This window comes from Scophthalmus maximus, chromosome 8 (genome assembly GCF_022379125.1).
Source record: "Scophthalmus maximus strain ysfricsl-2021 chromosome 8, ASM2237912v1, whole genome shotgun sequence".
In the NCBI taxonomy this organism is placed as follows: domain Eukaryota; kingdom Metazoa; phylum Chordata; class Actinopteri; order Pleuronectiformes; family Scophthalmidae; genus Scophthalmus; species Scophthalmus maximus.
Window position 1 is genome coordinate 21,345,922 of NC_061522.1, and position 27,858 is coordinate 21,373,779.

The 27,858-nt window shown below is 42.7% G+C and overlaps 2 protein-coding genes across 9 annotated transcripts in view; both read right to left on the minus strand.

Moving 5' to 3' along the window:
- Positions 1–110: 110 nt before the first annotated feature.
- Positions 111–13,025, minus strand: ccdc40 (coiled-coil domain containing 40). 4 transcript variants are annotated; one of them, XM_035636264.2, is made up of 19 exons: positions 12,790–13,025; positions 10,765–10,889; positions 9,803–9,887; positions 9,225–9,355; positions 8,842–8,925; positions 8,361–8,580; positions 7,531–7,688; positions 7,300–7,422; positions 5,630–5,751; positions 4,615–4,858; positions 4,311–4,493; positions 3,535–3,780; positions 2,830–3,043; positions 2,438–2,607; positions 2,264–2,355; positions 1,762–1,882; positions 1,312–1,506; positions 1,067–1,225; positions 111–574 (listed from the first exon to the last, which is right to left on the minus strand). In XM_035636264.2, the coding sequence occupies exons 2-19, from the start codon at positions 10,882–10,884 to the stop codon at positions 317–319; spliced, it is 2,925 nt and encodes a 974-aa protein (XP_035492157.1). In that variant the 5' UTR covers positions 10,885–10,889; positions 12,790–13,025; the 3' UTR covers positions 111–316. The 4 variants fall into 4 exon arrangements, with proteins under 4 accessions (XP_035492157.1, XP_035492156.1, XP_035492158.1 ...); XM_035636263.2 differs by lacking the exon at positions 12,790–13,025 and adding an exon at positions 11,902–11,950; XM_035636265.2 differs by lacking the exon at positions 12,790–13,025 and adding an exon at positions 11,271–11,289.
- A 446-nt stretch (positions 13,026–13,471) lies between these two features.
- LOC118312021 (testis-expressed protein 2) overlaps positions 13,472–27,858 on the minus strand; it is a 29,827-nt gene continuing 15,440 nt past the window's right edge. For 3 of the 5 annotated variants that reach the window (XM_035636260.2, XM_035636258.2, XM_035636259.2), the window contains 11 exons: positions 26,127–27,702; positions 24,709–24,909; positions 24,032–24,362; positions 23,579–23,817; positions 23,209–23,385; positions 22,463–22,562; positions 17,839–17,965; positions 16,610–16,723; positions 16,268–16,477; positions 15,772–15,892; positions 13,472–15,483 (listed from right to left, as the gene is read on the minus strand). In XM_035636260.2, the coding sequence (XP_035492153.1) occupies positions 15,334–15,483; positions 15,772–15,892; positions 16,268–16,477; positions 16,610–16,723; positions 17,839–17,965; positions 22,463–22,562; positions 23,209–23,385; positions 23,579–23,817; positions 24,032–24,362; positions 24,709–24,909; positions 26,127–27,677 (3,321 nt within the window). In that variant the 5' untranslated portion in view covers positions 27,678–27,702 and the 3' untranslated portion in view covers positions 13,472–15,333. The other 2 variants (XM_035636261.2, XM_035636262.2) reach the window with 2 other exon arrangements.

The following is a 27,858-nucleotide window of genomic DNA, read 5'->3' on the forward strand; positions in this document are numbered from 1 at the left end:
ACTTTTGTCCTTGGCACACCTAGTTATCAAGCCTTCATCATTTAAATGACACAGTAGCACTGAACCATAAATCAGTGGCAGCTGGATTGAAAAAGCCAAACACTGTAGGACATAGTTGTTTCTGTGTTTATTCCATTATATTGTTTCATAATCGGTTATATCATTCAAAAAACAGCATGCAAAGACTACATTTAATAACCTCTTGTTCCTCACAAGTCGTCACCTGTCTAATGTCGCTCTCTCATTCCAATCTCCATTTTCTTTCCCTCCTTTGCATTTCCTCTCCTGCACTCACTGCCGCGTCTTCGTTCTCCCCTCAGGGTCCGGACTCGTCCTGATCCAGGGCCTGCGTGCGAGCTGCCAGCGCTAGTGACAGCCTGCGGAGTGGCCCCTGGTGCTGGGGGAACTTCGCACAGACACTGTGCACAATGGTGCTGATAGCATGGATGCGCTCAGTCTGGCGTTGCAGAGCGGCATCGATTCTTTCGCTGGTGGATGTGGCCTGGTAGCTGCCCCCACAAGCACCCTGCAGCTTTTTCGCCCGGCTCTGGAGTGACAGTAGGTGGGCTAAGTTCTAGAGGGAGGGAAATGTAAAAAAAGAAAAGAAAAAAAGACAGTGCATAAGTTTTCTGCGTTCTCTTGTTAGAATATTTACAGACTGACTGCAGAAAGGAACAAAGAGTTGCTATATTTGGAATGCATGGTTACTGGGAGTGGTTCCAACAGTGGAAACTCTGATGCTCACGATAGTAAATCTGCAGCTGTGTGTAAGTAACCCATGAAGCACTCTCAACACACCCTCATTTTATCAATAGCAAACATTTACCGGCAGAAGACTGAGGATGACTCTTTCAGTTCTGAATGGAGACTTGATTGACACATGCCAGCTATAACATATTACTTAGGGAGCTTCAAAAGATGAAGACAGCATTGTGTAATAGATGTCAAGACAGTGAGTCAGTCACCCAGATCGCGAGTACAAACCAGTATACAACATAAATAGAAACTGGGAAAAAACAGCTTTTTTAAAGCATAGTAGCATATGTAAAGTGTATGTGCTTCTCACCCTGTCTCTGGTATCCTGGAGATTTACGTAGTCACGCTCAAGCGTGTAGCTGGTGTCGCACAGTCTTTCCAGCTGCTGCTTCTGCCGTGTAAGCCTTTCAGCCAGATTCTCCTGGCTCTCCTGTAGCTCCACGATCTCCTGCCCACAATCCGACACATTCTGCAGACACGCACACCACGCCTTGTGAGATAACTGTTCTTCCGGGTACATACGCAGACATTGGAAAGTCAAAATGCGTCTCCTACCCTGTTTGTGTCCTTGATCTTGCGCCTCAGGCCCTGCGCGATGCGGCTCAGCTCACCCTTCATGGCCTGCTGTTTGTGGGAGCTGTTGTGGACCATGGCCTCCCGGCGGAGATTGATGTTGTCCCACCTCTCCACCGCTGCTACACCCTCCCTCTGAAGCTCCCGCTGCTGCTTCTGCAACTGGTCCAGTCGCACCTGGACAGACCGACACACGTTGAGCGAGAGGCCACAAACATAAACACAAGCACATAGATCATTAATTAAATTGTACCTAAATTCAGTAGTTGAGATCAATAAAGATGATCTCACTTACTGAATTCAGTTTTAACTTAAAGACCCTCTTGTAGCTTGTGGTGAGGATGTTAAAAAACTGCAATCATTGAACATGCATGAATGCAGGATGGATGACAACTTAGTAATGCTTTTGTCTATTGTGCGCGCTGTGTTTACCTCCATGCGGTGTATCTCCTTCTTCATCAACTGGATTTCTCCCTTGACCACCTCAGAGTCCACTGTTGAATGAGTCTCTTTTGCGAGCTGGATCTTCTTCTCCCACAGCATGATCTGCTGCCTGCAGGTCACATGCAAACACAAGCACCCAACAGAGGATGCATGAAAAAAAAGAAGCGCTCAGTTAATGTAGAGAGGGGGAACATAGAGAAAACCAGACATGAGCTGTCAATGACTGAATGATTTCAATCCAGTTATTGGAAAAAAAAATGTCTGAATAAGTTTCATTCAAATATTATCTCATACACTCTAGACATGACTGTTCATAAATTTTGCTATTAAAACCACAGAAATATAGCACCATCATTAGTTTGGATGAAGTCAACAATGATATAGAAGTAGGGCTATTTTTTTGTAAAATATTTCATAGTTGACAATTATGACACACAGACACAGGTACATGAACTCAAACTTAACAAAAAGAAATGAGTATGTGACTGACTCGGCTTCCACCAGACTGTTGAGGAGTCGCTCTTTTTCCTCCTGGATCTTCTCCTGCTTCATCTGCATCTCAATTGACTCCCGCTCTGCCTCCTAAACACATCATTCACCTTTAATAATCGTTTACTATTAAAAATGCAGGAATGCAGGGATGAATTTAACAGCCACGGCTTGCCTTAAGTCTTTGGAGGAAATCTTTCTCCATCAGCACATTGTCCTGCTCCAGTGCCTGGCTGAGCTGCCCCTTCTTGCTAACCAGCGTGTTGAGCTGGACCAAGTCTCCCCCCAGCATCTTCACGTTCTTCCCCAGCTCTGTCAGCTCCTGGTGCTCTGCCTCGATCTGACCTGGCGGGGGTGGAGATGGTGTGAGAGGTGTTTAAAGAACGAAGGCAATTGGTTTTACGATATAAACCGCTTTATGTAAGATGTTGATGTTGTGAAATAATTAAAACTTCACGCGCCGTTTGCAAGCTAACCAGTAGCCTATTAGTAACTTACTGACAATGGGCTTTTATTAACGTTTACCTATTTTTGCATGTGCGTGCGCTTCTTTATAACATTACATACTCTCCAATCGTATTTTCTTCTGCTGCATGACGGTGTACTCTTTCTGCAGTTTGAGCATGTTCTTTCTGTCGGCCTGGATGTCCTGGGTCAGTCCCACGAGAGTCCCCTGCCGTTTCATCCAGAGCTGCTGGTCACTCTTGATGTTCACAGCCATCTCCTCAATCTGAGCCATCAAAGCCTCCACTTTGATTTGCATGGGACTCAGGTCTTCATGCTGGGAATGGAGGCAAACAGATCACAAAGGCAACAATGTAATTCCGAGGCCACGGCAGGGGGGCTAGTATCATCTTCTGTGTGTGTGTGTGTGTGTGTGTGTGTGTATGCGTGTGTGCGTGCGTGCGTGTGAGTGATCATTACAGGTGTTTATATGTCTGTCTATGGACAGATTTTGTCAGGAATCCTAACACGTGTGACAACACAGTTGGAGGCCAAGTAGGTAGAGGGGCTAGTCCGACCCATGAGTACTCAGTACTTATATAATAATGTAGTAATGACTACTGTGTATTCATGGTCCTGAACATCAATGACGTGTGATTCTATTCGCAAGATGGGTCTCCAGTTTTTACTATATACAGTACCTAATTGTAAAGATTGTTTCCAATGCACCTACGTAGCTTCCAGTCAAAATTCAAATGTCTTATTACATTGAATAATCCACATAAACAACAGAAAGCCTGGGATCATCTCTTCTCCAGGATCTCTCACCCCAGTGCTGGCCGCAATTTCGCTGATCTTCCTGTTGTAGCTGGCGATTGTGGCCTGCTTCTGCTCGATGAGTATGATGAAGGAAGAAATCTTAGCCTGGTTGGACGTGAGCAACTTGTTGAGCTTGGCGATCTCCTCGTCTAGGGCTTCCTGGGTGAGGGCCAGGCTCTCCAGGTGCTGGCTGACCTCGCTGCTCTCCAGTCCCACTGCCACCAACTCGTTCTCCAGCTGCCACAACTGAGAGATCTGACGGGGAGGGACAGAGAGACAATGAATAAGACAAAACTCTAATATCTTGATGAGTATTCATCCTGAGCATATTGTACATGTGTTGTTTTTGTGATTTTCTTCTTTTCTTTTTTTTGGCATTATTGTATCCTTCCGTCTTCACTACTCAACTTCAACTGCTTTCCATGGTCTGTTACATAATATAGCAGCACTCCACTGATTTTTACACAAGAGGTTGAGCTTACCCATCATGAGGACTACCACTCAGTCCTATGATGTCCTCTGTTGCTCTGAATGGACCTTTCCAACTTTTGAAAAAATATCTTTCCTATATTCCTATCCTGTCTTGCGCTTGAGACTGCAAATTTAAAATAGAAAGCTGGAGTGACAAACTGATTGTAGGAGGCAGGGGACGTGTGATGACAGAGGCTACTGAGTTGCTTAATGGGAAATGTAGCATCCAGCTTTTTTGAGTTGGACTCATATGTATGAGTATGAGTATATTGAAAGACTCTGCTTTTAGAGTTCTTTCTATATCTCATCCTTACCTTTTCCTTCTTGAGTGCAGCTGTCTTGCTGGTGAGCCGTTGGGAGTACTTGGCAGCCTTGTGGTGGGTCAGCTTCTCCTGCATGTGGGCCAGGATCTTGTCCTCCAGCTCCAGACGCACAGTACTCTCCTTCTCCAACTGCCTCCTCTGATCATTTGCTACAGCCTGGTGGCTGTTGCTTTCCTAAAATGATGAAGGAAAGGAAAGGAGTAGAGAAAGAAAGAATCATTTTGTGAAATAGTAATAGAAGTAAGGAGAGAGAAGGACAACCACTGTCTGGAAAGACTTTGTCCCGTCTACCTACTTTCGTGAGCCTGACGAGAGTATTCTCCGTCTCCCTCAGAATGCGGAGGGAGGTGCTGTAGTGGGCCTGCAGAGCCTCGTACTGTGCCTGCTTCTGACTGATCAGCGTTTTGGATGTGGCTGCGTCCATCTGGAACCGGTTCAGCTGCAAGGTCAGTGTCTCATTCCTCTCCTGCTCTTCAGTGGTGGATTTCTTGTAGCCTTCGATCTCCCTGTCCAGTAGGATCACCTGGTGCTCTTTCGTGCTTCAGGAAAAGCAGAAAAGCAAGTGTGAATGCATGCTTTCATTTTGATATTTGTTCCCAAATTATTGCTAATTTGGAGGTGATTGGCAGACGACACCAGATCCTGCAGCTGGATTGGCTGCTGTCAGGTGACTCTTCTTGGATAAGGAGCCAAAGATGGCACAGCCATGCTGCAGCAGGAACACTCGTGTCCTTTGTGTCCGAACCGGGCACACACCATTGATTTGCCTTGCTGAGGGCTTCTGTGTTCTTGAGAGCTGGTAGGGTGGACTGACATTTCGCTTGATTCACAAGTCCCACAGTTAATTAGGGAAGTTAGTTATTCTACTTAGGTTTTGTTAATATGTGGTTAGGTTAAGTTTTTCCAGATGGATTTGTTTGTTTGTTTGTTGTTTTTGGCCCATGTCCACCCGTAAGCTCATATCTTACTCACTTTTCATTGAAAAAAGAAGAAGCTGTAAGCTGTTTCTGTGGTTACTTGGGACTTGGTAAGGATGGGTTGTCCCAATATAATCCAAATATGCTGTTATACTTTCTACATATGTCTGCATATATATTTTTGGTTTTCAATTCCCTTTTTTGATTTAGCCTGAGAAGCAGAGAAAGGCAACAATATGTGACTGTAGAGAAAAACATTATTCCCAAAATGCAGTTAATGAAGCATGTCTCGAGCAGGGAAATCGCTTGCACAGCACGACTGAAATGCATTTGATTATTTAAAGTGTATCAGAATCATATTAATATTCATCCCTCCCTTGCCCCAGCGCTCACCGCACGGCCTCCTGCAATGCACAGAAGGCCTCATCTCTTCTCCTCATGCCCACCAGGCTGCTGTTCCACTGCTGCAGCAGCTGTCTACGCACCATCACCAGGGACTCCATTTCCATCTCAGCCTGCACACAGTTGTAAACATGACTGGACTGTCGGCCGGCGACTACTGGGATCAACACTCACATGATGTGAGAATATACATTGTATAATAGAAGCTTACATTTCGTTCAACAAATAAAAATGAATGTTGTTCTGAGAATCCGTGAAAGGGGACACAGAAATACTCTGCCTTTATTGCTTATTTAGTCACGTGATAGTGGCATGATTATCAAATCAAGCCAATTCTGTACTGTCTTCATAATCCCTAGGCTGTCCATTATCAGTTACTGCCAGATAAACAGTACGCTCTATGCCAAAGACCAAATTTTAATTAACACGATTAAACGGCGTGTTGTGTGAAAGGTGCCACTTGCAGTGATGAATACACAGATGATATTCAGCTGATGCTGCAGCTCTGCAGAGCAAACCAACAGATTACAATTTATTGCATGCTAATAGGTAGCATATGGCTAATAGCTAATAGAACATGGTGCAGCATTGAGTTGCTGAGGGGTCAGATATTTATCTCAGCAGTTGGAGGAGACCAAAGAGAGAATAAATGTTGGACTAACATTCGTTATTTGGCCAGAAACACAACTACAAAATATATCCGCAAGCAGCGATTGGAGGCTTCAAACCCACTGCCATTCGTCCCCCCTTCACGGGATGTATATATATAATAAAGGCCATGCCCACTTTCACGAATCAAGATGGCGCTTCACATCATCGATACTTGCCCCAAGAGCATGCACACCAATTTAGATGAAATTCTGTTCAGTGGTTGTGGAGATACATGTTTGTTGAAAATGTGGCGCCACCTATAGGTTGGCAACAAAATGCTTTTAGTAGAACTGTAGCCAATCACAGCTGTAAGCCATGTACCAAGATTTTTGATGGTAGGACAAATGGTTAATGACTTATGGTCAATATTCCTCTAAGCCCCACCCTTTGCGAAGACATTTCGGCTAGTAGCAACCATGTTTCTCAACCAATCTTGCTCATTTATAATAGAAATTAGTTTTCCATTCCTGATACAATGACAGGACATCTGACGACAGGTGACGGAGGGAGGATCTCAACGCTCATTGGCTATCGCGTCGCGAATATGTCGCCTGAGTTCAAATATTTCAACGCGAGCGATGGGCGCATTTTGCCTGATTTTCACATCGCGCCTACAGCACCATTCGTGTCACCTGAGTCAGTGCTGCAAAATTCGCGTCTAGTTGCGTCTTTGCATTAACTTTGTAAATAATCTCCCCGCTGATGTTTACAAACTGCAGTTGCATTGTTGTGTGGTGCGGTCCGCACCATTTTTTTGGTTTTCAATTCACAGAGCCTGGGCTGAGCCGAAAACCCAGATTTTTTTTCGGCACACACTCAAAAGCGACAGCTGACGGACGGTGAGGAAATATTTACTGATTTTTACAAACCGTGTATTTCTTTAGAGCCGCTTACTGCCCCTTTAAGTGGCAGTAAATAATAAATATATATATAAATATGTATATATATACATGTGTTTATATGAGTGTGTGTATATATATATATATGTTTAATTGCAATGCTATAGTTACCTCAGAGTGGGCCTGTTTGGCTGCCTGTGTCTCCTCTGCTTGAGCACTGGTCTGGGCCTCATACATGGCTATCTGCTGAGTCAGCCTCTCTAAGTCCTTCATGAGTCGCTCCACATACAAATCCTAATGACAGGGGAGTGTTTTAAACCAGTGACAGTAGATAAATCAATGATAATGCCAAAATAGAGTCAAAGCTTTAAAAGGGGCCAACGATGATGACATCCTGTCCACCTGCTTCAATTTCTGCTTTTCGGCCTGGCTCTTCTCAGTTCCCGCTTTGCACCTGGCATTCTTCATGGCTTTGACATTGGAACGTAGATCATCACTGACGCCCTGCGTCAAGTCGAGGTGCAGAATCAGTTTATCAAGTTCCACCTGTAGCTGGGACACTATGGAGAAGGTACACAAGAGTCAACTTTAACACACTAATCTGTAGTTTGGAAACATGAGCTGACAACTTCAGTCATACTGGTGCTGAGATAGTGTTGTATTTCCAATGGACCAAAGTACTGGTTGATTTTCAGACATGCACACTATGCTATGAAAATGATGGCATCTCAAACTTCTTCTAAACATAATTCAATTTAACATAGGAGTTGATTAAGGTTTCATATTGCAATTTTAACTGATATTAATTCAACTCCTTTTGCACTAAAATCCAGATCCATGTGTTTTAATCCAAATGGCTTTTGAAAACAACTGCAGCCGTATTTTTTTAGATGACCGAGCTACCTTCATAAGCAGAACATGTTATGCTGTTGGGTGTGTTCTTTGCTTGGATGTGGCTTCGCTGACAATGCATGTTGTTGTCTCATTCATGTGTGTAAGACGAGCCAGATTCTGGCTTCTGGTTTTCAAACAAGATAATAATTACATTATGATTCACTATTTCAAGAGATTAAAGAACAAGCCCAACTTAACTATGTTATATTTTGCTCCTATTTCCAAACATAAGAATCATCATGGACTTTATCAGTAACCTTAGGCCTGTTTAGGTAAAACGCAGTTAGAATGAAATATAATACTGGATCAAGACCCAAGAGAGACCAAGTCAGTCTCACCACTGGCTGTGGCTTTGCTGTGCTTGTCGAGAGTACTGGAATGGTGGCCCTTCACTTCCTCCAGCTGATCCTGTGCCTGTCGACATTTGGCTTCAGCCTGTGCCTTGGTCTGATGATGGTCCTCCAGCCTGGTGTGGAGCCTGGCCAGCTGCTCCTGAATCACGGACATCTCAAAACCCATCTCCAGTGTGAGCCTGGTATCCGCTTTCTCCTCTGCCAGCTGTGGCAGTGGGAGAAAGAGAGAGCACAGAAGGGAACAAAGAACAAATAATCCAGGTAGTTTTACTTTGGTTTCCTTTTTTCTGTAGCACATTTTCAAAGATACTTTGTTTGGTGGGTTCATCAGCTTTTTATTGTTATCATTAAGGAAATAGAATCTGCATTCCATACAGTTCAACAGCACCATCTTCTGGACATACTGAGACCCCATAGTTAAAGATAAGAGGACGAAAATATGGCAGAAAAGAAAAAGAAACACAACCTTTTCCTGTAATTGCAGATCGAGCCTCTCCAGCTGCTTCCTCAGCCGATTGTTCAGAGCAGCTTGTTCCTCTCTGACCAGGGGCTGCCAACAGATGACACGTAGCATCAACGATATGACAGTGGGAACGCAAGAAACTCTTGTATTCTGTTTATAAAATCACTGTGCAGATGTCTATGAATCGAGGCAAGTCGATCTTTGTGGCATCAACGTAGCTTCTGAGGGGTTGGGCTTAGTTGAACACAAGCTAACCAATGCACCTAATACACAAACATACTCGGCACCCACATGATAACCATTATTCTCATTGAGGAATGGCAGTACAAATTTCGGACCATTTAATAAATCCTAATCACATAAATGTTAAAGGAGAAACTACAAACATGTTCAGGATCAAGAAGAATTAACTCCTCCCCGTCCTCATCCTCCGGCAGCTCCTGGTCCTCCACGTCCTCTGATGTGCCCATGTTTGACAGGTCAAAAGTCACCTGCACCTGAGCAGCATTGTCTTGCACTGAAACACAGAAAATAAAAGTATAATACATACTGCTGTGTTATACTGAACTAAGAATGAACCAGGAAGTACTTTTGACTGTATTTGACAATGTCTTCTAAATGGATATATTGTATTTGTGCTTTTCCTATATTCAGTGATTAATTAAATCAATCAAAGGTAGAGATGGACTTTTAAACTAATGGATCAGAAAAAAAAAGATAAATGCTTATGTGCTTGCATGATTCTTGCACTTTTTGGGTGATATCTTCATGGTTAAATGAACTTATTCTAAGTCACTAAATTAGTGTAACGTAATGTTTTACTTACTTCTTTTTGCAAAGACCCCTGTGTTGCACTTGCCAATTTAAATTCTCTCAGGATTATAAATGGCATTGTATTGGACTGTGCTATGCTGTATCATACTGTGCTACATCCAATTGAAATGTAAATCCCCAACAGACTGACCAGAATCTGTGGCCACGGGGGAGTTTTCATCTGCACCACTAAGAGCGAGGTGGGGCTGAGGGGCCGAGTCATCATCTGTCTCATCCTGTGAACCAGATTTGGATCCAGACAGAAAGCATGTATGAAGCTCCTTGAAAGCGATTATGATTGAGTCATTGTGTAGTTAGAACATTGAACATTAAACATTGAATTAGTACTTTTTGGATTTCGCAGTCACTGGTAACTGTTGTCTCATCAGAGTAACATTGTATGAAATTGTATACTGGGCTCCTTGTTAACTTAATGTTCTGTGCATCTAACAGTAGAAGTCTAGGTGGGACATCACAGCACCTGAACAAAAGAATGAACATATATCCACAGGGTTGGGTCAGATTACTTTGAAATGTAATCAGTTACTGGCTACAAATGACATGGCAATCTTTGTAATCAGTAACGTAATCCATTGGATTACAGAAAAACAATGTAATCTAATCTGAATACTTTTGGATTACTTCACAATCAAACGTTCAAAATATTGCACCTTGTACTAAGAAAAATGGACGAACCCACAAAATTTGGAGTTCCACAAATTTACTCTTTGAATGTCTTTAAACATTGAAAACATTTTCAATGCATATGAAATGGATTTAGTATATTCAGCGTTATTTTGTATGTATGTGTGTGTGCATATATATATACACATATATATATGTATTTAATATAATATATGAATGAATTGCCATATTTAAAGACACAATCAAAATGTAATGAAGTTATCATTGACAATGTAACTATAATCTGATCACACATTTTGACAAAATTGCAATCTGGTCTGATTATAGTTAGTTATTTTTGGTAATCTGGTTACGTAATCCAGATTAGATGTGCTCCGATACTACCCAACCCTCTTCAACGTGACTTCATAAGGAGATGGTAAGGGATTAAAAGCCATTAGGCCCAAACAAAACGTCAGAAGAAGTTACCTCAGGTGGGAGTGGGCCCTCTGCTGCTTCATCCGGCCCTTCCTGTGGCCTGGCCTCTCTCTCGTCCACCCTGGGCCCTCCCTCCAGCCCCTCACCCTCCTCACTCCCAGCCCTCTGCATTGAACCTGTGAGGACAAACAAGTGGTCAAAAGGGAGTTAGTTCACATATTTGCATTTTACACGTTAGTGTTTTTCCTATCAGGCCATTAAACCTAATCCCAGTTATTAGTCAACTTTAGTCTAGCGCTAGCCTGTTAGCCTAACAGACACTAACCTAACCTGTTAGTTAGGCTATAGCTAACTCAAGTAGCCTCAGCACAGTGAGCGGTGCAGGCAATGGAGCTGAGGCAGAAGCTTTGGTAACACACCAACGCACAGGTTACAACAGTGAAGTTGGCTTGTTGAATGAATTAAAACAAATGCAGCGTGTTCTTGAAAGCATTTGTGGTAACCGATAGTACAAATCACCCCGATTCTAACAGCTCTTAAAGCTAGAGGTTACTTACCAGTGTAGTACTGATAAAAAAAAACCCCGCAGAGGCGTTGCCAAGCAACCGTAAACTTCCGCTGGAGCAGCAACGTGTGTGTGTGTGTGTGTGTGTGTGCGCCAAATTCTGGGCCCTATACATAAGCAGTCTCTGTGCCGCCACCACCCAAGAGAATATTATTTTCTGATTGAAGTATTCCCAAGTTATTAGACAATGCAAAAAAAATAAATAATTAAAAGCTAAGAAATATAACATCTACACTGAGAAAATGCATACTATATTGCATAATAAAATGACAACTGACCAGGACTTCACTATAGTCCCTCAGAGAACCTCCAATGTATTCAGTCAATTTTTAGTTTATGTTATGACACGAATAATTTAGAAAACACATATTACAAACAAAATAAAGTTTGGGCAGTATGAGGACACAGATGCCTTTTCTGAGGCAACAAGTTCATATGAAATCAACCTTGTTTTAAAAAAAACCATTATTTTAGTTTGCGATGTCATCGAGAAACACTACACTACCCTCAATCCTGATCGTGTAACATCGACGTCTCTGATTGGTGGAGCTCACTGTTACCACGGAAACGCTCACTACACCTGCTAACTTCATGTCAGCTAGTAATGTTGTGTTCCCTCGTACCCGGAGCTCGGTCATCGGGTCGTCGTTCAATCATACCTCACGACTCGGAGGTTGTCGAGTCGGAGGAACCCCACCAAACCCGACTTCGGAGTTCTGAGTTCCGAGTTCCGAGATGTAATGTAACGTAGCATAAGTTACTAGTGCCCGCTGCTACCACTGAACTCTACTGTCGTCATACACTTTACACGCACACAAAAGAAGCTGCAATGCATTACAAGACTCTTGACAATATAAACACACGAGTGATGATGATGATGATGATGATGAAGGCTAAATTCAAGAAGAAGCGTGTGTCGTTGGAAATGCATTCACAATGGCTTATGGCATGAGTAGATCCTTCGCTCTTAACATAATTATGTACCCCTTGTACATTTGCCTTTTCTTCCATTTTCCAATTATTTCTTTGCGCCGAATAAAACATTTTATGGTAAGGATTTATCTTGTAGCTTATTGGATGGTTCCAGACTTCATTAGGATATTATATTAGGATTTTATGAAATGTCAATGGAGACGATGAATGGGGAATTCACTTCCAGAACTGGTGCTGTTCAAAAAATGGGCAGTCACTGTTGCCCTCTATTACACACACCAAACACTTTGGCAACACACACGCACCAGCTGCTTCCATTTGTCTGATACCACTTTTATTTCTTTTTTCTTGTCCTGTATCAAGGAAGCCACACAAAATGTCATTGTACCAGAGTGTAATGACCATAAAGATCATTCTATTCTATCTATTATTAAGTCCCATTCAAGCACTCCCACAATTTTGGACTTCTCTTGAATAATGTCCTTCTTATGAGCTATTTCACTCCGAAAAGTCTGTACTGGAAAATCAAATCTCTTTTTTTCTGCCATCTCTGGAAAGTTGGCAGAATTCTCCCTCACCTTCAGCTGCAGCTGATCCCTAACTTGATAGGTCTTAAGAGCAAGAGTAACAGTTCCTCAAGAAATTGTGCTTGTGTTTCCGGGGGTTGTCTCGGCCCAGTTTTGTACTTTCAAATGTGGTCACGCAAGTCAGTGTTTCTCCTCTGTGTCTGCTATAACTCAAATGAGATTCTGAGAGGATTCACTACCCGTTACGTGCGATGAGATCACAGGAGTGTGTGCCTTCGATCCTTTCATCACTGCATCAGCGGGATGACATCATATTTGCATCATAATTGAATGTTTTAATCTGATTTTTAAAATTTTTGTTTATTATTCGTGCATTCACAACATGTTATTCTCCCAAAATATTTCCAGCCTGTTTTTTTGGGCCTCTTCTCACTTCCAATGAATGAAACTTCATTCATTCGAAACTTTTCTAGTTTGTAAGGCAACATTAAAACAATTAGTAGTCAGCGACATGGGTCTCATGCTTTACACTCATCAAGGCCATGTCTGTCTTTTTACATTCACAATGATTAATTTCTCCACCACTGTAAATGGGTCGAATACTATATATTAGTGTGATAAGATTATTAACACATGGCATGTGTCTACAGGTCTCACTAGATAGGGCTTTATTTCAATCTGAAGTAAATTAATAAAGGATTTGTGTCCACAATTTGAGAATACACAGCACGTGTTTTCATTGACAAGAGATTTATTTAGCTCTTTAAATAAGGCAGATAGATTTAATCACTGAATTTGGCCTTAAAATTAGTCATTATAACTCAGATACAAATCACAACATACTCTTCATATATCCTCAAAATCTCATTTCATTCTTTTTTTTCCATAGATGAAGACAAAAAAAACACCAAAAAACAAAACAAACAACCTTAGCCCACCTCACGGAGTCATTCAAAACACATACTCAACAAAAAGTTACTAAGGCATAAAGGATAAGACGATCATACAAAAAAAACCCAATTTTAATGTTACAGTGCTAAGAGCAAACAAAGAAAAAAGAAACCTAGGTAAGAATTCCTGTAAACAATGTTAATGCAGGTATTGTAACACATTTGTAAATATTACCTGTCAGGATGTGTACCATTGAGATCTGGCACTATTGGCCTGAACAAAGGACTTTGGCTGAGATTAGAAATGGGGTTAAAAAGTAAGTCTCAGAAAGGGAACCTGTTAATAAGACTGTACATTCTTGGCAATACATGCTCTATGACAGAGTATGGATATTGACTTCACCCAAGAATTGTTTCCTTTGTCGTGTGTCTTTCCACATACAGTATGGCATGTAGAGTCTTTTTAAAGCACTGTCACTTCCATCAACATCATCATGAAAGTTGAATGAATGAATGAATAGATCAATAGACCACCAGGTACTTCATCGACATTATGATTGAATGACATCTGAAATCATTAAAAAAAGAAAAGAAAAAAGAAGAAACATTTCACTTGTATTTGTGCAAGAATTTGCATAACCCACTCAGAATGCAACTGGGTAAGAACTATTTTCATACAATAACAAAAGATAACCCAAAAAATGTCCAAACATACATTCAACAGACGTATTAGAGGCCTCGTACTTCTCAGACATAAACTCTACTGTAATGTCTCTACAAAATCATACTAAAGCCTGTGTAGCGTTTCTATCATTGCACTTATCGTGTTTGTCATTAGAGTGGAATTTACAGAGCGAATGACATTTTTTCTCAACATGATGTATGTTGTCTTGAGCAATATTTTCCATATAGACAATGGCTTCATTGGCATACAAAGAGGGGTTGGCAAATGAATGGGGGTGCTCAGGGTCTGGTCACAGCAAAAATCAATACTGTTAGCTAACACCTGATGGACAAACCGCTCTCATAAAGCCACTTTAAGGTTGAATGTTTTACGGTGAATCAACATAACATCAAGTATCTGAGCTTTTTCAATACACCTTTTTGTCCCTGCTTATGCTTAATTCTCAACAATGGACACAACTCTCCTTCACACACTAACCGTTCACTATGGAACGCCTCTAAATTCAACATACTGTCATACTGTAAATCTCCACTTACTGCATTTCTATAATCAAAGTGGCTAGGCTGCTCCATCTCACTTTCAAGCCTCAGCAGAAACTGGTCGTGTGCAGGCTGTAAGGTATCTGGTGAATGCTTTCATGTCCATCTTCACACGTGGACATCATGAACTTCTATAACCACATATATGCCAATTATTCCTTTAAACCCCCCCCCCCCAGGTAAGAGCCAAACGTGACTCTCTTCACATATCTGTCCCTATTCAATAGGTCCTTTATTGTTATATAAATTCTTCAAAGACAAACCACATTTCCCCCCTGGCACCATAAATACTACCGAACAGAGCAGCAAGAAACAGTTTATGTGTCTTAAAGTGTATCCTTGGTCGACGCTGCCATGTTCAACTGTGGTAAGTGAGAACACCACTCCGGGAATGTGGTTGTACTAGTCTCCGACCTATCTACTTTGGCTCTAGTTCCTATTGTGAGACTTCAAAAGCTCTAGGAAATACTGTAAACAATCTTCATGGCTGGCTGGAGCTGTCCCTCTCTGGCTGGGACGGCTCCGGGTCCACTGTGGGACCAGCTGACGGTCCACTGGCTGTGCGCGGGTCCATGGCAGAATGCATGATTGTCAGCCACAAATCGTCCATGTTTGGCATAACAAAGACTTTCTAATGGAGGAGGCACAGATTGATGAAGGGATAGTAAGTGGTATAAAAAAAATTTCATGAACAAAATACAAAATTTTGTCATTTATAACAGAGATGGTAAACAGTGTCGATCTTAAACAAGTTTCAAAAACGGGATTAGTTCAGATGGTTTACGATTTTAACGATTCTAAGTAACAGTTTTGTAACATTAGTGAGTTTGGAGCTTAATGTAACTGAGCAATTTAAGGTTCCTCTAATTCTTTAAATTTCCATAACATAAAAAGTGAAATGTTAAGAGTCTATTAATACCTGGAATTCCTGGATCAGTTTTTTCTCTATCCAGTCGGTAACATGGGGCAGAGTTACTTCTCTTTCTCCCAGTTTGGGCCGCGCCTTCAGTTCCAGGTGAGGCGGTGTCCTGAAGCCATACCTGCAACCCAAAGATATCAACATAACAAACCATTTAGTCATTGAACAGCTGACAAATGAACAAAATGGTGGCCAAGCTCAATTTCTTGTGTTAATAAAACATGCAACATCATGTTAGAATGAATGTCAGGTGTGGAAACATCCACATGTTTCAAATGAATTAACCATTATCGAGCAAGTAGCAAGAAGTTATTGAGACTGACATGAGTCATCTTTGCTATCCACAAGACTCGCATGTGTTTTACAGTCTGTGGGAAAGTTTCATCTCTAAGGAGGATGTGATTATTTGCTGCTCTGACAAACACGAGAAAACTGACCATGCACAGCATTCCGCACATTATGCAGGAGAATAAAACAACACCTTCTTTTCACGTACCATATCCTGTCGGTGGGTGGAGGGGGTATGTTTACAACCAGCGTTCCTTGGAGTTCCTGCACCTCGACTGTGAGCAGGAGGGGTGTGTTGGACACTTCCTCCATCTTCTTTTTGATGAACTCCGTCTCTGTGGCCTTCTGGAAGTATTTGGACTTGGTGATCTTGTCCACAAAGCGCATGATCTTGCTTGGCTTGTGGCCTCCGACCAAACTGTGTTCGACAAAAGGAGGGTTAGGGCTATAGTCTATAATAAGTCTGTTTAGCTTAAAAAATATATATTTAATAACCCTGTGTTTATGGTACATGAGCAGTTATACAGAATGTATGTAGACTTGTTCTCACCCCTCTGCTCCAGCAGAGTCATTTGAGAGCTCTGAGGAGTCTTCCTCATCTGATGAGCCTGCGCTGGACGACTCTTCATCACTATCAGCCAAGCAATAAGTCCGCGGCCTGTATCTGGAAACATATGAACAAACACCAGTGGATCAGGCCAAACGGTCCTGCCATGTTTCCTTGTGCCTAGTAGTTGAATTCTACTGTATTGCACAAAGACAACGACGCAAAAATGAGGTGTGGACAACATCAGTGGCAAATGTGCGTGTTAATAACTATCAGCTCACCTGAACACACGGTAAAGCTTCGGAAAAGTTATTGGTTGGAAAAGGGAAGTCAGTCAGTTAGTCACAAACTACTGTATCTGTGTTTTGAACTTTCAGATCCTAATTTCTTTTGAGGACTGGCAGACATGGTCTCACTTCTCATTATTTGGTACTGTACACCACTGTTCTAACACGACACTAAACATTTTCAGGTATCTGCCATCAATACAGTTTCTTTATCAACGTGATGAAGTGAGTTTTCACTATCGTTGAACTCATTCACCCACAGTGGACTAATGCTTGAGTTTCAGTGTCAAAATACATATATTGGATTACAATTCTTATTGTATTGATACTAAGTATCTGCACATACACTGACCAGAATCAGCATCAAGTATGATTGGTACTTCTCTGCTGTAAGTAACCTGACATAGAGGTCCAGAGTTTTCAAATAATTTAATCTCTCATTTTATCTTGGTCAATTGGTCTGCTGAAATTAAAGCGGCAGTGTAACAAATAGTTTTCTCTGTCTAAATGAGATACAGAAAATAAAAAAGGGCTAAATACATTGAAACAGGCACTGTTAACACAAAGGAAAAAAAAATGTCACTAGATTAAGCACTAGATGAAATGAGACAACCTCGAAACTATGGGCAAAACTAGAAAATGAGAAGTGGCGATGGTGGAAAAGTAAGCAGCACTCACCAGGAGCAGAAATATATCCAATTAACAGCCACATAAAAAGGTAGAATCCAGAGGTCAGAGAGGTCAGAAAGGAGAAGATATAAAAAACAGAAAAGATATAAAACACAGAGTGAGACAGGTCAGGTGCCAGAGACTGTGGCAGATACTCGAGAGAAAAACAGCTGTATTTTTCAATGCCACATAGAGGGGGGCGACTAATCCAATAAAGAAATATCTAGGGACATTTGTACAATGTGCATGTGGTGTGAGGGAGCTCAACTGTCTTACCCATCTTTGCCAAATTCCCCTAAGCGGAAGCTCTCGCCCTCCTTGCCAAGACGAATGAGGTTCATCTTAGTCTCCAAGGTCATCAGGAAGGAGCCACTGTAGGAAAGCTCCAGGTCGAACCACAGACCTGAGGGAAGCAGACGGTAAGTGGAAATGTTGATCAGAGATGCAGATGACAATAGTGAAACTATGTAGTGTACGATGTGGGGATTCGAGATAAACAGATCCTCCACCAGCCGACAAATCTCCATTACCTCATCTTAAATATCATTGTATTTTCAAAGGCCTGGTTTTTGAGGGTGTTCAGCACAGTTGAATCTAGAGAAGACGTGGAGCGCACAGGCCCCCTTCGCCCTAACTGCCTACTCTCTCCATGTTTCTCTCTCCTTTGCTTTCTCACCTCTCACATTGTTCCCCTGCTATCTTGCCCTTTTCTGTGCCCCCCTTCGTTTCCCCAAGCATCAACAGAGACCCCGACGGATTATTTCCTTGATCCCTCATCTTAGATAAGAAGGGACAGAGTGAAGACCCGTGGAAGGGAGGGAGGAGAAAGAGGGAGAGATCACGATCAAGGACTTTTGAACAGAGGAGTGGTATCAGCAAGGGGCGAACTGGACGCACAAACAGGGCCCTCTCTCACTATTCATATTACCTCTGCTCTGCTTAACCTGCTGTAATCTAGATTATACAAACTGCTCAAAAGCCGACAAACTATGTGATCTCTGTTCTGACTATTTTTGCCCCTTTCACATGTTCCTGTGTACAATAATCAACAACTAACCATTCAACTGTGTGTGTGTGTGTGTGTGTGTGTGTGTGTGTGTGTGTGTGTGTGTGTGTGTGTGTGTGTGTTCTCTGTGCACCACTAGGAGGCAGTAGAGGAAAGCAGATGAATAAAGTGAAAAGCAAGAGTTAACTGTGGTGCCACCTTTGGTGCACAGCTACCAGCGGCCTAATGATTACAGTTAGATAGCTTTCCTGACGACAGCCCAGGGATGTGTGTGGATACAAGTGGAACAGGGGGGGGAAGGCAAAAAAAACGCAGACAAACAGCAACGAGGTTGCGCGCCCCGTCCTGACTATTCCACTGCCTGAAAAAAAAAACCCGCTAAATGACGAGATAATGCTGTGAGCCTGCTGTACCAGAGAGGTAAACACAGAGAGTGAGGAAATGTTGGGGAAGAAATGAGAGGTTAAAAAGTACCAAGCAAAAATAGTCAGAGAAACATGCTTGGTCTGCTCAGCCCAGTGGGCCCCGCTTCACTTGTCTGCCCTGAGAGGCACCGCTTGGTCGGCCATTTGTTGCTGGGCACTGTGCTTTGTTAGTTTGGGAGAGGAGAGAAAAGCCTCGGTGTGAGCTGCTGGATCAGGGCAGTGCTTCCCTAATTGGGGTGAAACCACATGGCGAAGAGTCAGAAGTTGTATGCAGCCTACAAATTGACATTACAGTGTAAAAAAAAATAAGCATGAGGCAGATTGCATTAAAATATGTGCATGCACAGCAGAGGTACAAAGCACGCAGAGACGATTCATTTCTGACATTTGCACACACACACACACACACACACACACACACACACACACACACACACACACACACACACACACACACACACACACACACACACACACACACACACACACACACACACACACACACACACACACACACACACACACACACACACACACACACACTTGGAGAGGTTCATCGATCCATTGCACTCAGCATGCTTGTTCCAGGAAGGAGCAGGGAACTTGAGATGCGTGGAGAACACAGCCACTGTAAAACCAGTGGAGATGTCAAAAGGGGAAACTGAACTGAACCGTTTCAGTGAACATTTTCTCACCCTTTATGTGACCACTTTTATGCGAACGGCTACTGATCGCGGAAGCAGAACAGAGCAAAACAGTCACTTTATCTGCCGAAGTGGGAGCCGTTGAAATGAGAAACGCTTACAACGACGATCAGTAATGCCTTCATTTATCTTTCGACAAGTACATGGTAGATCTCAGAAGCAAGCGATGTTGCTTTCCTGCTTCTTTCTACCGCTTACTTGTAAGGAATACAGTATATCTAGCAAAGAGGCACTTTGCCGTTTTAGCTTGACAGTGACATCTGTTCACAAGTTATGTGTTAAAAGATTCAAAACATTTGCACTTTCCAAATTACAATGCACGCATTCCCAACCATAATTGGAGTGGCTATTGAGGTCGCTTTTGCCTGGACCCAATCTGAGAAAAGCTGTCCTGCCTTCTCGGTTGGAGATGCAATCAATTCCTGCTCATTAAAGGGTTAAGCGAACGCCGCGGAGACAAACGTGTAGCAGTGACTCATAGAACAGGCGGGAGGAAGAGAGGTACTGCGACTACAAAGCGAGTGAGGTCACAAAGAGGAAGACGATAGGAAAGTGAATGCAAGGGGAAGAGAAAAACAAGGAAAGAGAGAGCAGGAGACTGAGCGAGATGTGTGAAAGAGATGAAGAGACGGATCCGTCACAGATTCCTAGGGAAAAATGAGAAAAGCAACGTGGTGCAAAAGACATGGGGACAGATGATGGGAGGATTCTTTTTAAAACGACGCACAAAAGCTCCTTCTGACGGAAGCCGGAGCAGAGCTAGCCAGAAACTTCAGCGATGGGGGAAATCTATGATCACTCACAAAGCTAAGACCTCAATATTTCTGATCCACAAACAACCATAAGACCCCATCAAATCCCAGTACACTTACGTAACAAGTCTTTCGATAACGAAGAGTTTTAGTGATTAACATCTTTGGTGTATGTGATTTCTTCATATTAATCAAGCACTTTTTTGTCACACTTCCCAGCTAACCAGTGAACAACAAAAAACAACAACAACAACAACAACAACTACAGCACTGTGCTGAACTCTGAGCAGTGTTTTGATTGGCAGCAGCTGCAGAGGAAGGGAAAGATCTAGACTTTATTTAACCGAGAAACATGGAGCATGTCTCTCTAACCTCGAGGGAACCAATGCCTGACAGGCTGAGTGGGTGTAAGTGCATGTTACGCCACAGTATGCTGCACAATAAACCTCATTCAGCTCTTGTTGTTATTGACTATCGCTCCAACAGTTTCCCACTGTTTAGGGCTTTAAAAAAATTATATTGGCATCCCCTTTGCGGTGTTTTAAGATATTGTGACGTCAACGCTGATTCAAAAGTACATGACCCCCTAAGCAACAGCACAGAATAAGTAACCGAAATCACGATGGGACATTTCTGTTGGTATTGCTTTTCAATTAGATTTTTTTTTTTTTCATTGATCTCAGTATTTGTATCCGTTTTATACTGCTGATTTAAATTAAATTATTATTAGAAGCATTGTAATTGGTCATAAGCAGCATCTCATTGTGAGCATCCGAGTCTGGGCAGTGTTGTTTTTCAGTAGAGGGGTTATGGGCTGCTGGTGTGTGGATGGAGAGCTGGTCGGAGCCATGCTGACACAGCCTAGGTATTGTGATCTGATTAGTCACAGCAAGAAGACTGGAGAAAGAATGGGAGTAGAGGGCAGTCATGAGGATAAATGTCACTTCTATCCATTTGCGTGTGACCACGCAGTGGATTGCAAAAGTGTCCAAACCATTCTACATTTATAACCATTGCTTTATACTATAGAGAACTGACTGCTAGTTTGGATTGCAGACCTTCATCCTCTATGTGCACTGTGAGACCACTCCAAAATACATGCAACATCTTTTTTTCCTCCACATTCACGCCTCTAAGCCAGGAGTTGAAGCAGTTTGTTTGGTGGTTCATTTTGATTGTGAAATGAACTATCATTCTGGCTTAGAAGATGCTTATTCTTCTTTACACTGTACTCAAATCCACAGAATATTACATCACATTTCATTCATCCATTTCCAGCGACAGAATCATTGAGGCAGGTAGCATTGATGGCCTTGGAATCGAACCCCGAGCTTCTGTAACAAAGTCAGCAGTGTTACCCACTAAGCTGAATATGGCTGAATATAAAACTATAGTTCAGTCAGGTTGATGTAAGCCACTGCAAGTGTTTGTGTAGACACAACTACACTGTGGATACTGTAGGTATAACATATGCAACTTCCTCTGTGTTCATGGGATAGTCCGAGTGACAGAGAATGATGGAGACTGAGCGATCTAACAACCTACATAGAGTTAACCAGTTGCTGCATCTGTGTGTCTCTGTTTATTGGTAGAGATTCTGTTCATTCAATGACCCAGATGATTCAAGAGGTGCAATGTTTTATCTGACAGAGAAACAACTAAGTAAAGTATGTGTGTAGATTTGATGGCATTCATGCATATATGCACTTGAGGTCACAGATTGACTCAGGGCTTATGACCTCCACTAACTGATTTCGTAAAAAAGCTGTCACCAACTACTTCATATGACCAAACTGGGATCCCGACAGATTATTGGCTTGCATTGTTTATCTTTGCCATCTCTAATTTCGACATGCTAACAAGGAAACACTGAGGTACGCACTTTGGCTTCACAAATACTGCACAATGATTGGATTTGGTTTTTTTGACCAGACCAGTATCTCTCTATAGGACCTGCTGTGTGTTTGTCTGTGTATAGATGTGTTACTGTTTGGAAATCTATTTCTCTCTTGCCTCGGTAGTCAATGGAAGGCTTGGATGCCCCAAGGATCCTCGGAGTGGCTGAGCCCATGTCCAGTTCTGTCAGGGTTAGCTCATTCATGAAGTAAGGCAACTGGAAAAAGAGACAAGCACACAACTGGGCTGAGTACAATGCACATGAATAATTAATCTGCAGAATATGATAGAACTACATTGCAAAAACAATCCCAATACAGGCACATAGACGCTTATGCATGGGTGATACAGTACAGTCCCCCTTAACCGTGCTTTATAATCAACAGTCTGCGCCTCAGTCTTTGAGGCTGTTGTACTAAGACTACAATTTTTCCTGAAGCTATTGTCACAGTATATTGTGGACAGTCACAGTGACCAAAACACAAATTATGAGATGAAGCAAAAAAAGAGGCTGGCCTGAGGAACAGGATCAGAGAGAAACTGTGGGATAAAGAGATAGATAGACAGATGAGGTGTTTCTGTCTCTCTCTCTCTACTTCTAAGCCTAGTGAGGAGCTACTGGGGCACACAGATACACACTGATTGGAGAGCTTATTTGTGTGTGTGTGTGTGTGTGTGTGTGTGTGTGTGTGTGTGTGTGTGTGTGTGTGTGTGTGTGTGTGTGTGTGTGTGTGTGTGTGTGTGTGTGTGTGTGTGTGTGTGTGTGTGTGTGTGTCTGTACACGACTCCATCTCTACTTCTTCCCTCTTTAAATTCAAACCAGTTCTACAGGGGAAGGTTGCCATGGGCCTTGCTCCACTCACCCGTATCTTGCTGAGTTTCATCTGAATCTTCTTGGAGACCAGGTCAGCCCAGTAGGGCTCGACCAGAAAGTCCCACAAGACCCGACCGAGAGCTGCGTTCACCCAGGCAACAGCAGCTGCCTCCTCCTCCTCCTCCTCCTCCCTGTGCAGCACCTGAGCTGAAGTGGTGCTCTGAAGCTAAACAACACAGCAGGCGAGGCAACACAACATTAGATGGTCTGTATGATACAACTGATTCTACTCGTCTGACCATCAATAGCAGCTACTCGTTGTGGTTCGCATCACACTGATTGTTTCACGGTGAGATTTAAATTGAACAATTTGAAAGGAAAGGTGTTAATAGTGTAAATGTGAGATGAGCAGGGGCTACCTTCTTGTCAGCTCCAGGGCTGCTCTGAGGACTCTGGAGAGCAGGGCTGGCAGCTGGAGGGCTGACTGTCGACCGTTTTGGCAGTAAACTGGCCATATAGACACTGTAGTCCAACAGCGGCTTGGTTTTGGCACTGCCTGCTGCTGTTGAGGAGACAGACAAGTCCTTTGGCCTGGGCTGAGGAATCAGAGCCTCGTCCAGACTGCTGCGGCTGCTGCTGCGACTGTGAGAGCTCAGAGCTGTGGGCCACAGAAAACATCGGAAAGGTTTGAGGACTCAGATGCTGCTGCACTCTCAGTTTTTGCTGTTTCTAAAGTACCCGAACTTTTATGTTCTTAGGCATGGAAAAAAAAATACACAACTAGGTAAGAAGAAAAGACAAATCTCAAAACACTACAACTGCAGAAGAGGAGTAGATAAGAGTGTGTGGACATAAACGTCAGCGTTGCTCACCGCTCTTACTCGCTGTAACACTGGGTGTTTTCTTTAAGTCCACCTTGAGTTTGGAAGCTGAAAGAAACCGCTGGAACCACTCCTCCTTCTCCCTTCCAGTCCTTCCGAACAGATAAAGGGTCAGGTCTCTACTGGACCAAGGTGGAGACCCTCGCTCCTGTGCTTCTCCACTGCTCTCTCCCCTGTCCCTTACGCCCGTGCCCTCATTGGCTTCCAACCCGTCATCCTCGGCCTTTGACATGAAGTCATCCTGTTTGCCAAGCTCAATGCAGATCGGGTATTTCTTGTTCCACACACGCTTCCTGGCCAGGCTCTGAGGCATTAGATATACCTGAGGGGAGATTTGGGGTAAAAAGTAACTAATAAAGTTTGCTTTCCAGACAATCTTTAATTTATCTTATTTTATTTACAAATTTCAGAGCTTTTTTATGAGGAAGACAATTTTCAGTTGTGTCCAATTGCCATTAACTATTATATACACTGTTTGGAAAATAGCATAGACTTGTTCAGATAATGTGTTGATCGTTCAAAGATTTACAGTATCCGTTCAATTAGTGACAGCTGTTTACAGTCAACACTATCAAGTGAGATAAGGGACACTATGTTTTTAAAGAAGAACCAACGTATATAATTCTATATGTACAGGTCAGGGTAAAAAAGGTAACGCAACAACATACTTTGCTATTGGTAAGGTCATAGATCTTCTGACTGATGTAGTTGACATCGGGTTTTGGCTCATTGTGTGTGGCACGGCGCGCAATGTTGTGGTTGGGCTTAGACAGACGAATGATGGAGCCCTCCAACCTGACGTACACCGAGTGCGTCAGTGTTGCGTGGTACATCTCTGGGTCGTAGTTCAATATCTCATTCATCCAGCCCTGCGAAGAGGTCATAGCCATTTTACACAATGTTAATTACATTTTGAGGATTGACGTCTGAAACAGTCACAATAAGCTTCCCCCATATAGATGATTCTCTCTCTGAAAAACTAATTTCTCACGTACTGTGTAGCCCTTTGAGCATTTGAAGAGAAAAAATACTTTTGAACAACTACAAACATAGAGATGACAGCAATCAAAAACTGTGCCTGGAAAATGAGGACACTGTAAGTATCTGCTATCTCACAGTGTGTTGTCACCCACGTTTCTATATTGACAGCAAGGGTTATCCAGTCTCTTTCTATGAACGTCACACTGATGAGAAAGTGTCTTCTATCCACATATACTGTTTGTTGTCGTTTGCTTTCTGGGAGTAAGCTTTCAATTCATCTGGATATACAGTAGATGTACATCACACTCATCAGCCACGGATACGGCTGTACTCAGTAGTACAGTAGTATATTTTCACTGTTTTCCACAATTGCAACAAAAACCTCAGAGGATGTAATGATGGTGAAGACTTTAGTGCTGTAAATTTAATTCACAGGATAGGTGTGTGGTTATTGGATGTTGGTGGATGTATAAATTCAATATTGGGAATTTATCAAACATTTCAACAAATTGGAGTGTCCTGAGACTAATGGTAAGATGCAACATCCACAGTTCCTGTCCAGCTCTTTATTGTCCTGTCTAATAACAGTGAAAGTGCCAACAAAATAATCTAATAGTGCCCATGAAATGCTTTGTTTTTTTTCTTGATCTTTAGTGTGTCACGTCAGCTGAGTGAAAAAGTAAAAAATTAGTAAACATTATATTATAGCCCGAATCACAGATTCCTCTCACTTGTTTCCCTTTATTATTTTAAAGATGTAGCAATAATATTGTCCATGTAGACAACAATATGTTGTATTTTTTTTTCGTGTATCTGATGGGCTATAAAGGTTTAAACAGGATTCATACACTCTGTAGATCAGAGTTGTAGTTTTACAACGATTAAATCAGTTTTTATAAAATGGGCAATTATGTATTATAATGGAAAAACATCTTTTAAACGATCGGTGTTGAAGTGTTCCATCACTGAATTGACATATTAAGACTTAAGAAGGCCAAGGACAGAAGTAATCAACCAGACAGACGTTGGTGCTAATGGCTGAGCAGGACAGAATCAATCCAAGGAGTCTGAAATCAACCACAAAAGGAGGTTAAGATTCACCAACCTTAAAGATTTCTGGTTCCTTTATGTCCAACTTGGTCAGATTCCACAGTTTCCCATGATGTCTGGTACGTCTAAAACCACCAGAAGGTTTTGGTCCCGTCAGCCACACAACACCAATGGCTAAAAAAAATCCAAACACAGTCCCAAGCAGCATTCCTCCAATGTAACTGGGCAGAGGTAAAACAAAATAACCATAGACCAGTACAGTGAGGATGATGAGAGTATAGTGTGGAACACAAGGTACCGGCACTGTATTTTCAGATTCATCTTCACTGCACGGTTCAGTACTACCACTTAGTAGCACTTTAGTTTGACTACCAGTTCCCGTATCATCAGTTCTATCGCCTCCATCCCCTTCTGTGTCGGCACACGTTTCAAAGTCCTCAGTGTACAGGATGCAAAAGTCCTCATCCTCCTGTTTGGCAAGAGCCGACATAGAGCAATTTTCCAACGACATGGAAAGTAAAGATGGTTTGTTGGGGCTCTTGGTGTGAACAGTTGAAGGAACCTGTGATTCCGGGGGGCCAGAGGCCCCACTGTTGACGCGCTCATCCTCCCAGTCGCCTCCTTCTTCCTCCTTGATGCAGTTATTGTTGTTGCTCTCCACATGACAATTGATTGAAGTAATGTTGGAGAGTTCTGAGGCACTGACAGAGAGGCCCTTTGGCCGGTAAAGGCTGCCACTCACTAAGCTGCTACTCTTTTCATCCATGATCTTACTCAGCAGCTGGAGCGGTTCAGAGATGACTTCAGAAAAACGACGCTTGGTGTCTTCAATTCGTGCCTCGACGTCTGAGACTTTGAAGAAGCTGCGGTTATCTGTTGAGGTTAATGGAGAGGAAGGGGCGGTTTTAGAGTCGGCAGCTGACGACATGGTAGCAGACGGCATCCGGGACTGCGCAAATTGCTTGAAGAGTTGCAGGTTAAGGCGGGATTCTGGAAGACGGTAGGGTGTGGAGGAGGAGGATGAGTCCTGGGATGTATCAGACGATAAGGACTTGACGAGAGACTTCATGAGATGCCTATGCCGTACTGATGGAGCAGGAACAGAAGAGACTCCATCACGGATCTCTGAGACTTCTGAGGAAAGAGACTTCACCAAACTTAGAAAAGGTTTTTCACTGGAGGGAAAGCTCAAAGATTTTGTAGGAGAGGAGCTGGAAATTGAGCCTTTCTGCTCAGCAATACGCGATGTCAGAGTTTGTGTGGGAGAGCCAATAGTGTGATGTTTAGAAAAGGGAGAAAGTCTGGATGTTTCAGGAATGACTGCAACTTCATCTGCAGAGTCCAGTGGCACTGCTTCAAACATCTCCTCACTTGCTTCTAAGGCTGTCACGATATTTGAGTCATTCTGAGTGGCTGAGGTAGTGGACACAGTTATACAGTTCAGCTCTTCTTCCTCCTCCTCTTCCTCCGTCCCAAAAGCTGAGAAGTGGATGGTGATGTTCTCCTTTGACAGCGATCGCTGCACATGGAGCTTGGGGGCAGCGGCAGGTGGCTGCTTGTCTGTGGAGTGACCGCTCTCTGCATGGCTAGGATGTCGGCTGGTCATTGCAGTACTCCCACTGAGTTGCAGTCTGCAAAGAAAGAGAAGAGATAACACTAAAGTAGACCTGATACTACTGGTCAGTAAAGTGACTAGTCATAACAGTATCATTTTAGACTTTAAGAAAAAACATTGCTGAAAAATAAACCACCCTGTAGTATAAAACACCCCTTCCTCACTTTTCTGG

Coding starts and splice junctions, on each gene's coding strand:
- ccdc40 (XM_035636263.2), bottom strand. CDS start 11,935: ATGATTGAACGACGACCCGATGACCGAGCTCCGG. Junction 2,608..2,829: donor GAAGAAAATACGATTGGAGA/GTATGTAATGTT, acceptor CACCCCCGCCAG/GTCAGATCGAGGCAGAGCAC. Junction 1,507..1,761: donor AGGAGATACACCGCATGGAG/GTAAACACAGCG, acceptor CGGTCTGTCCAG/GTGCGACTGGACCAGTTGCA.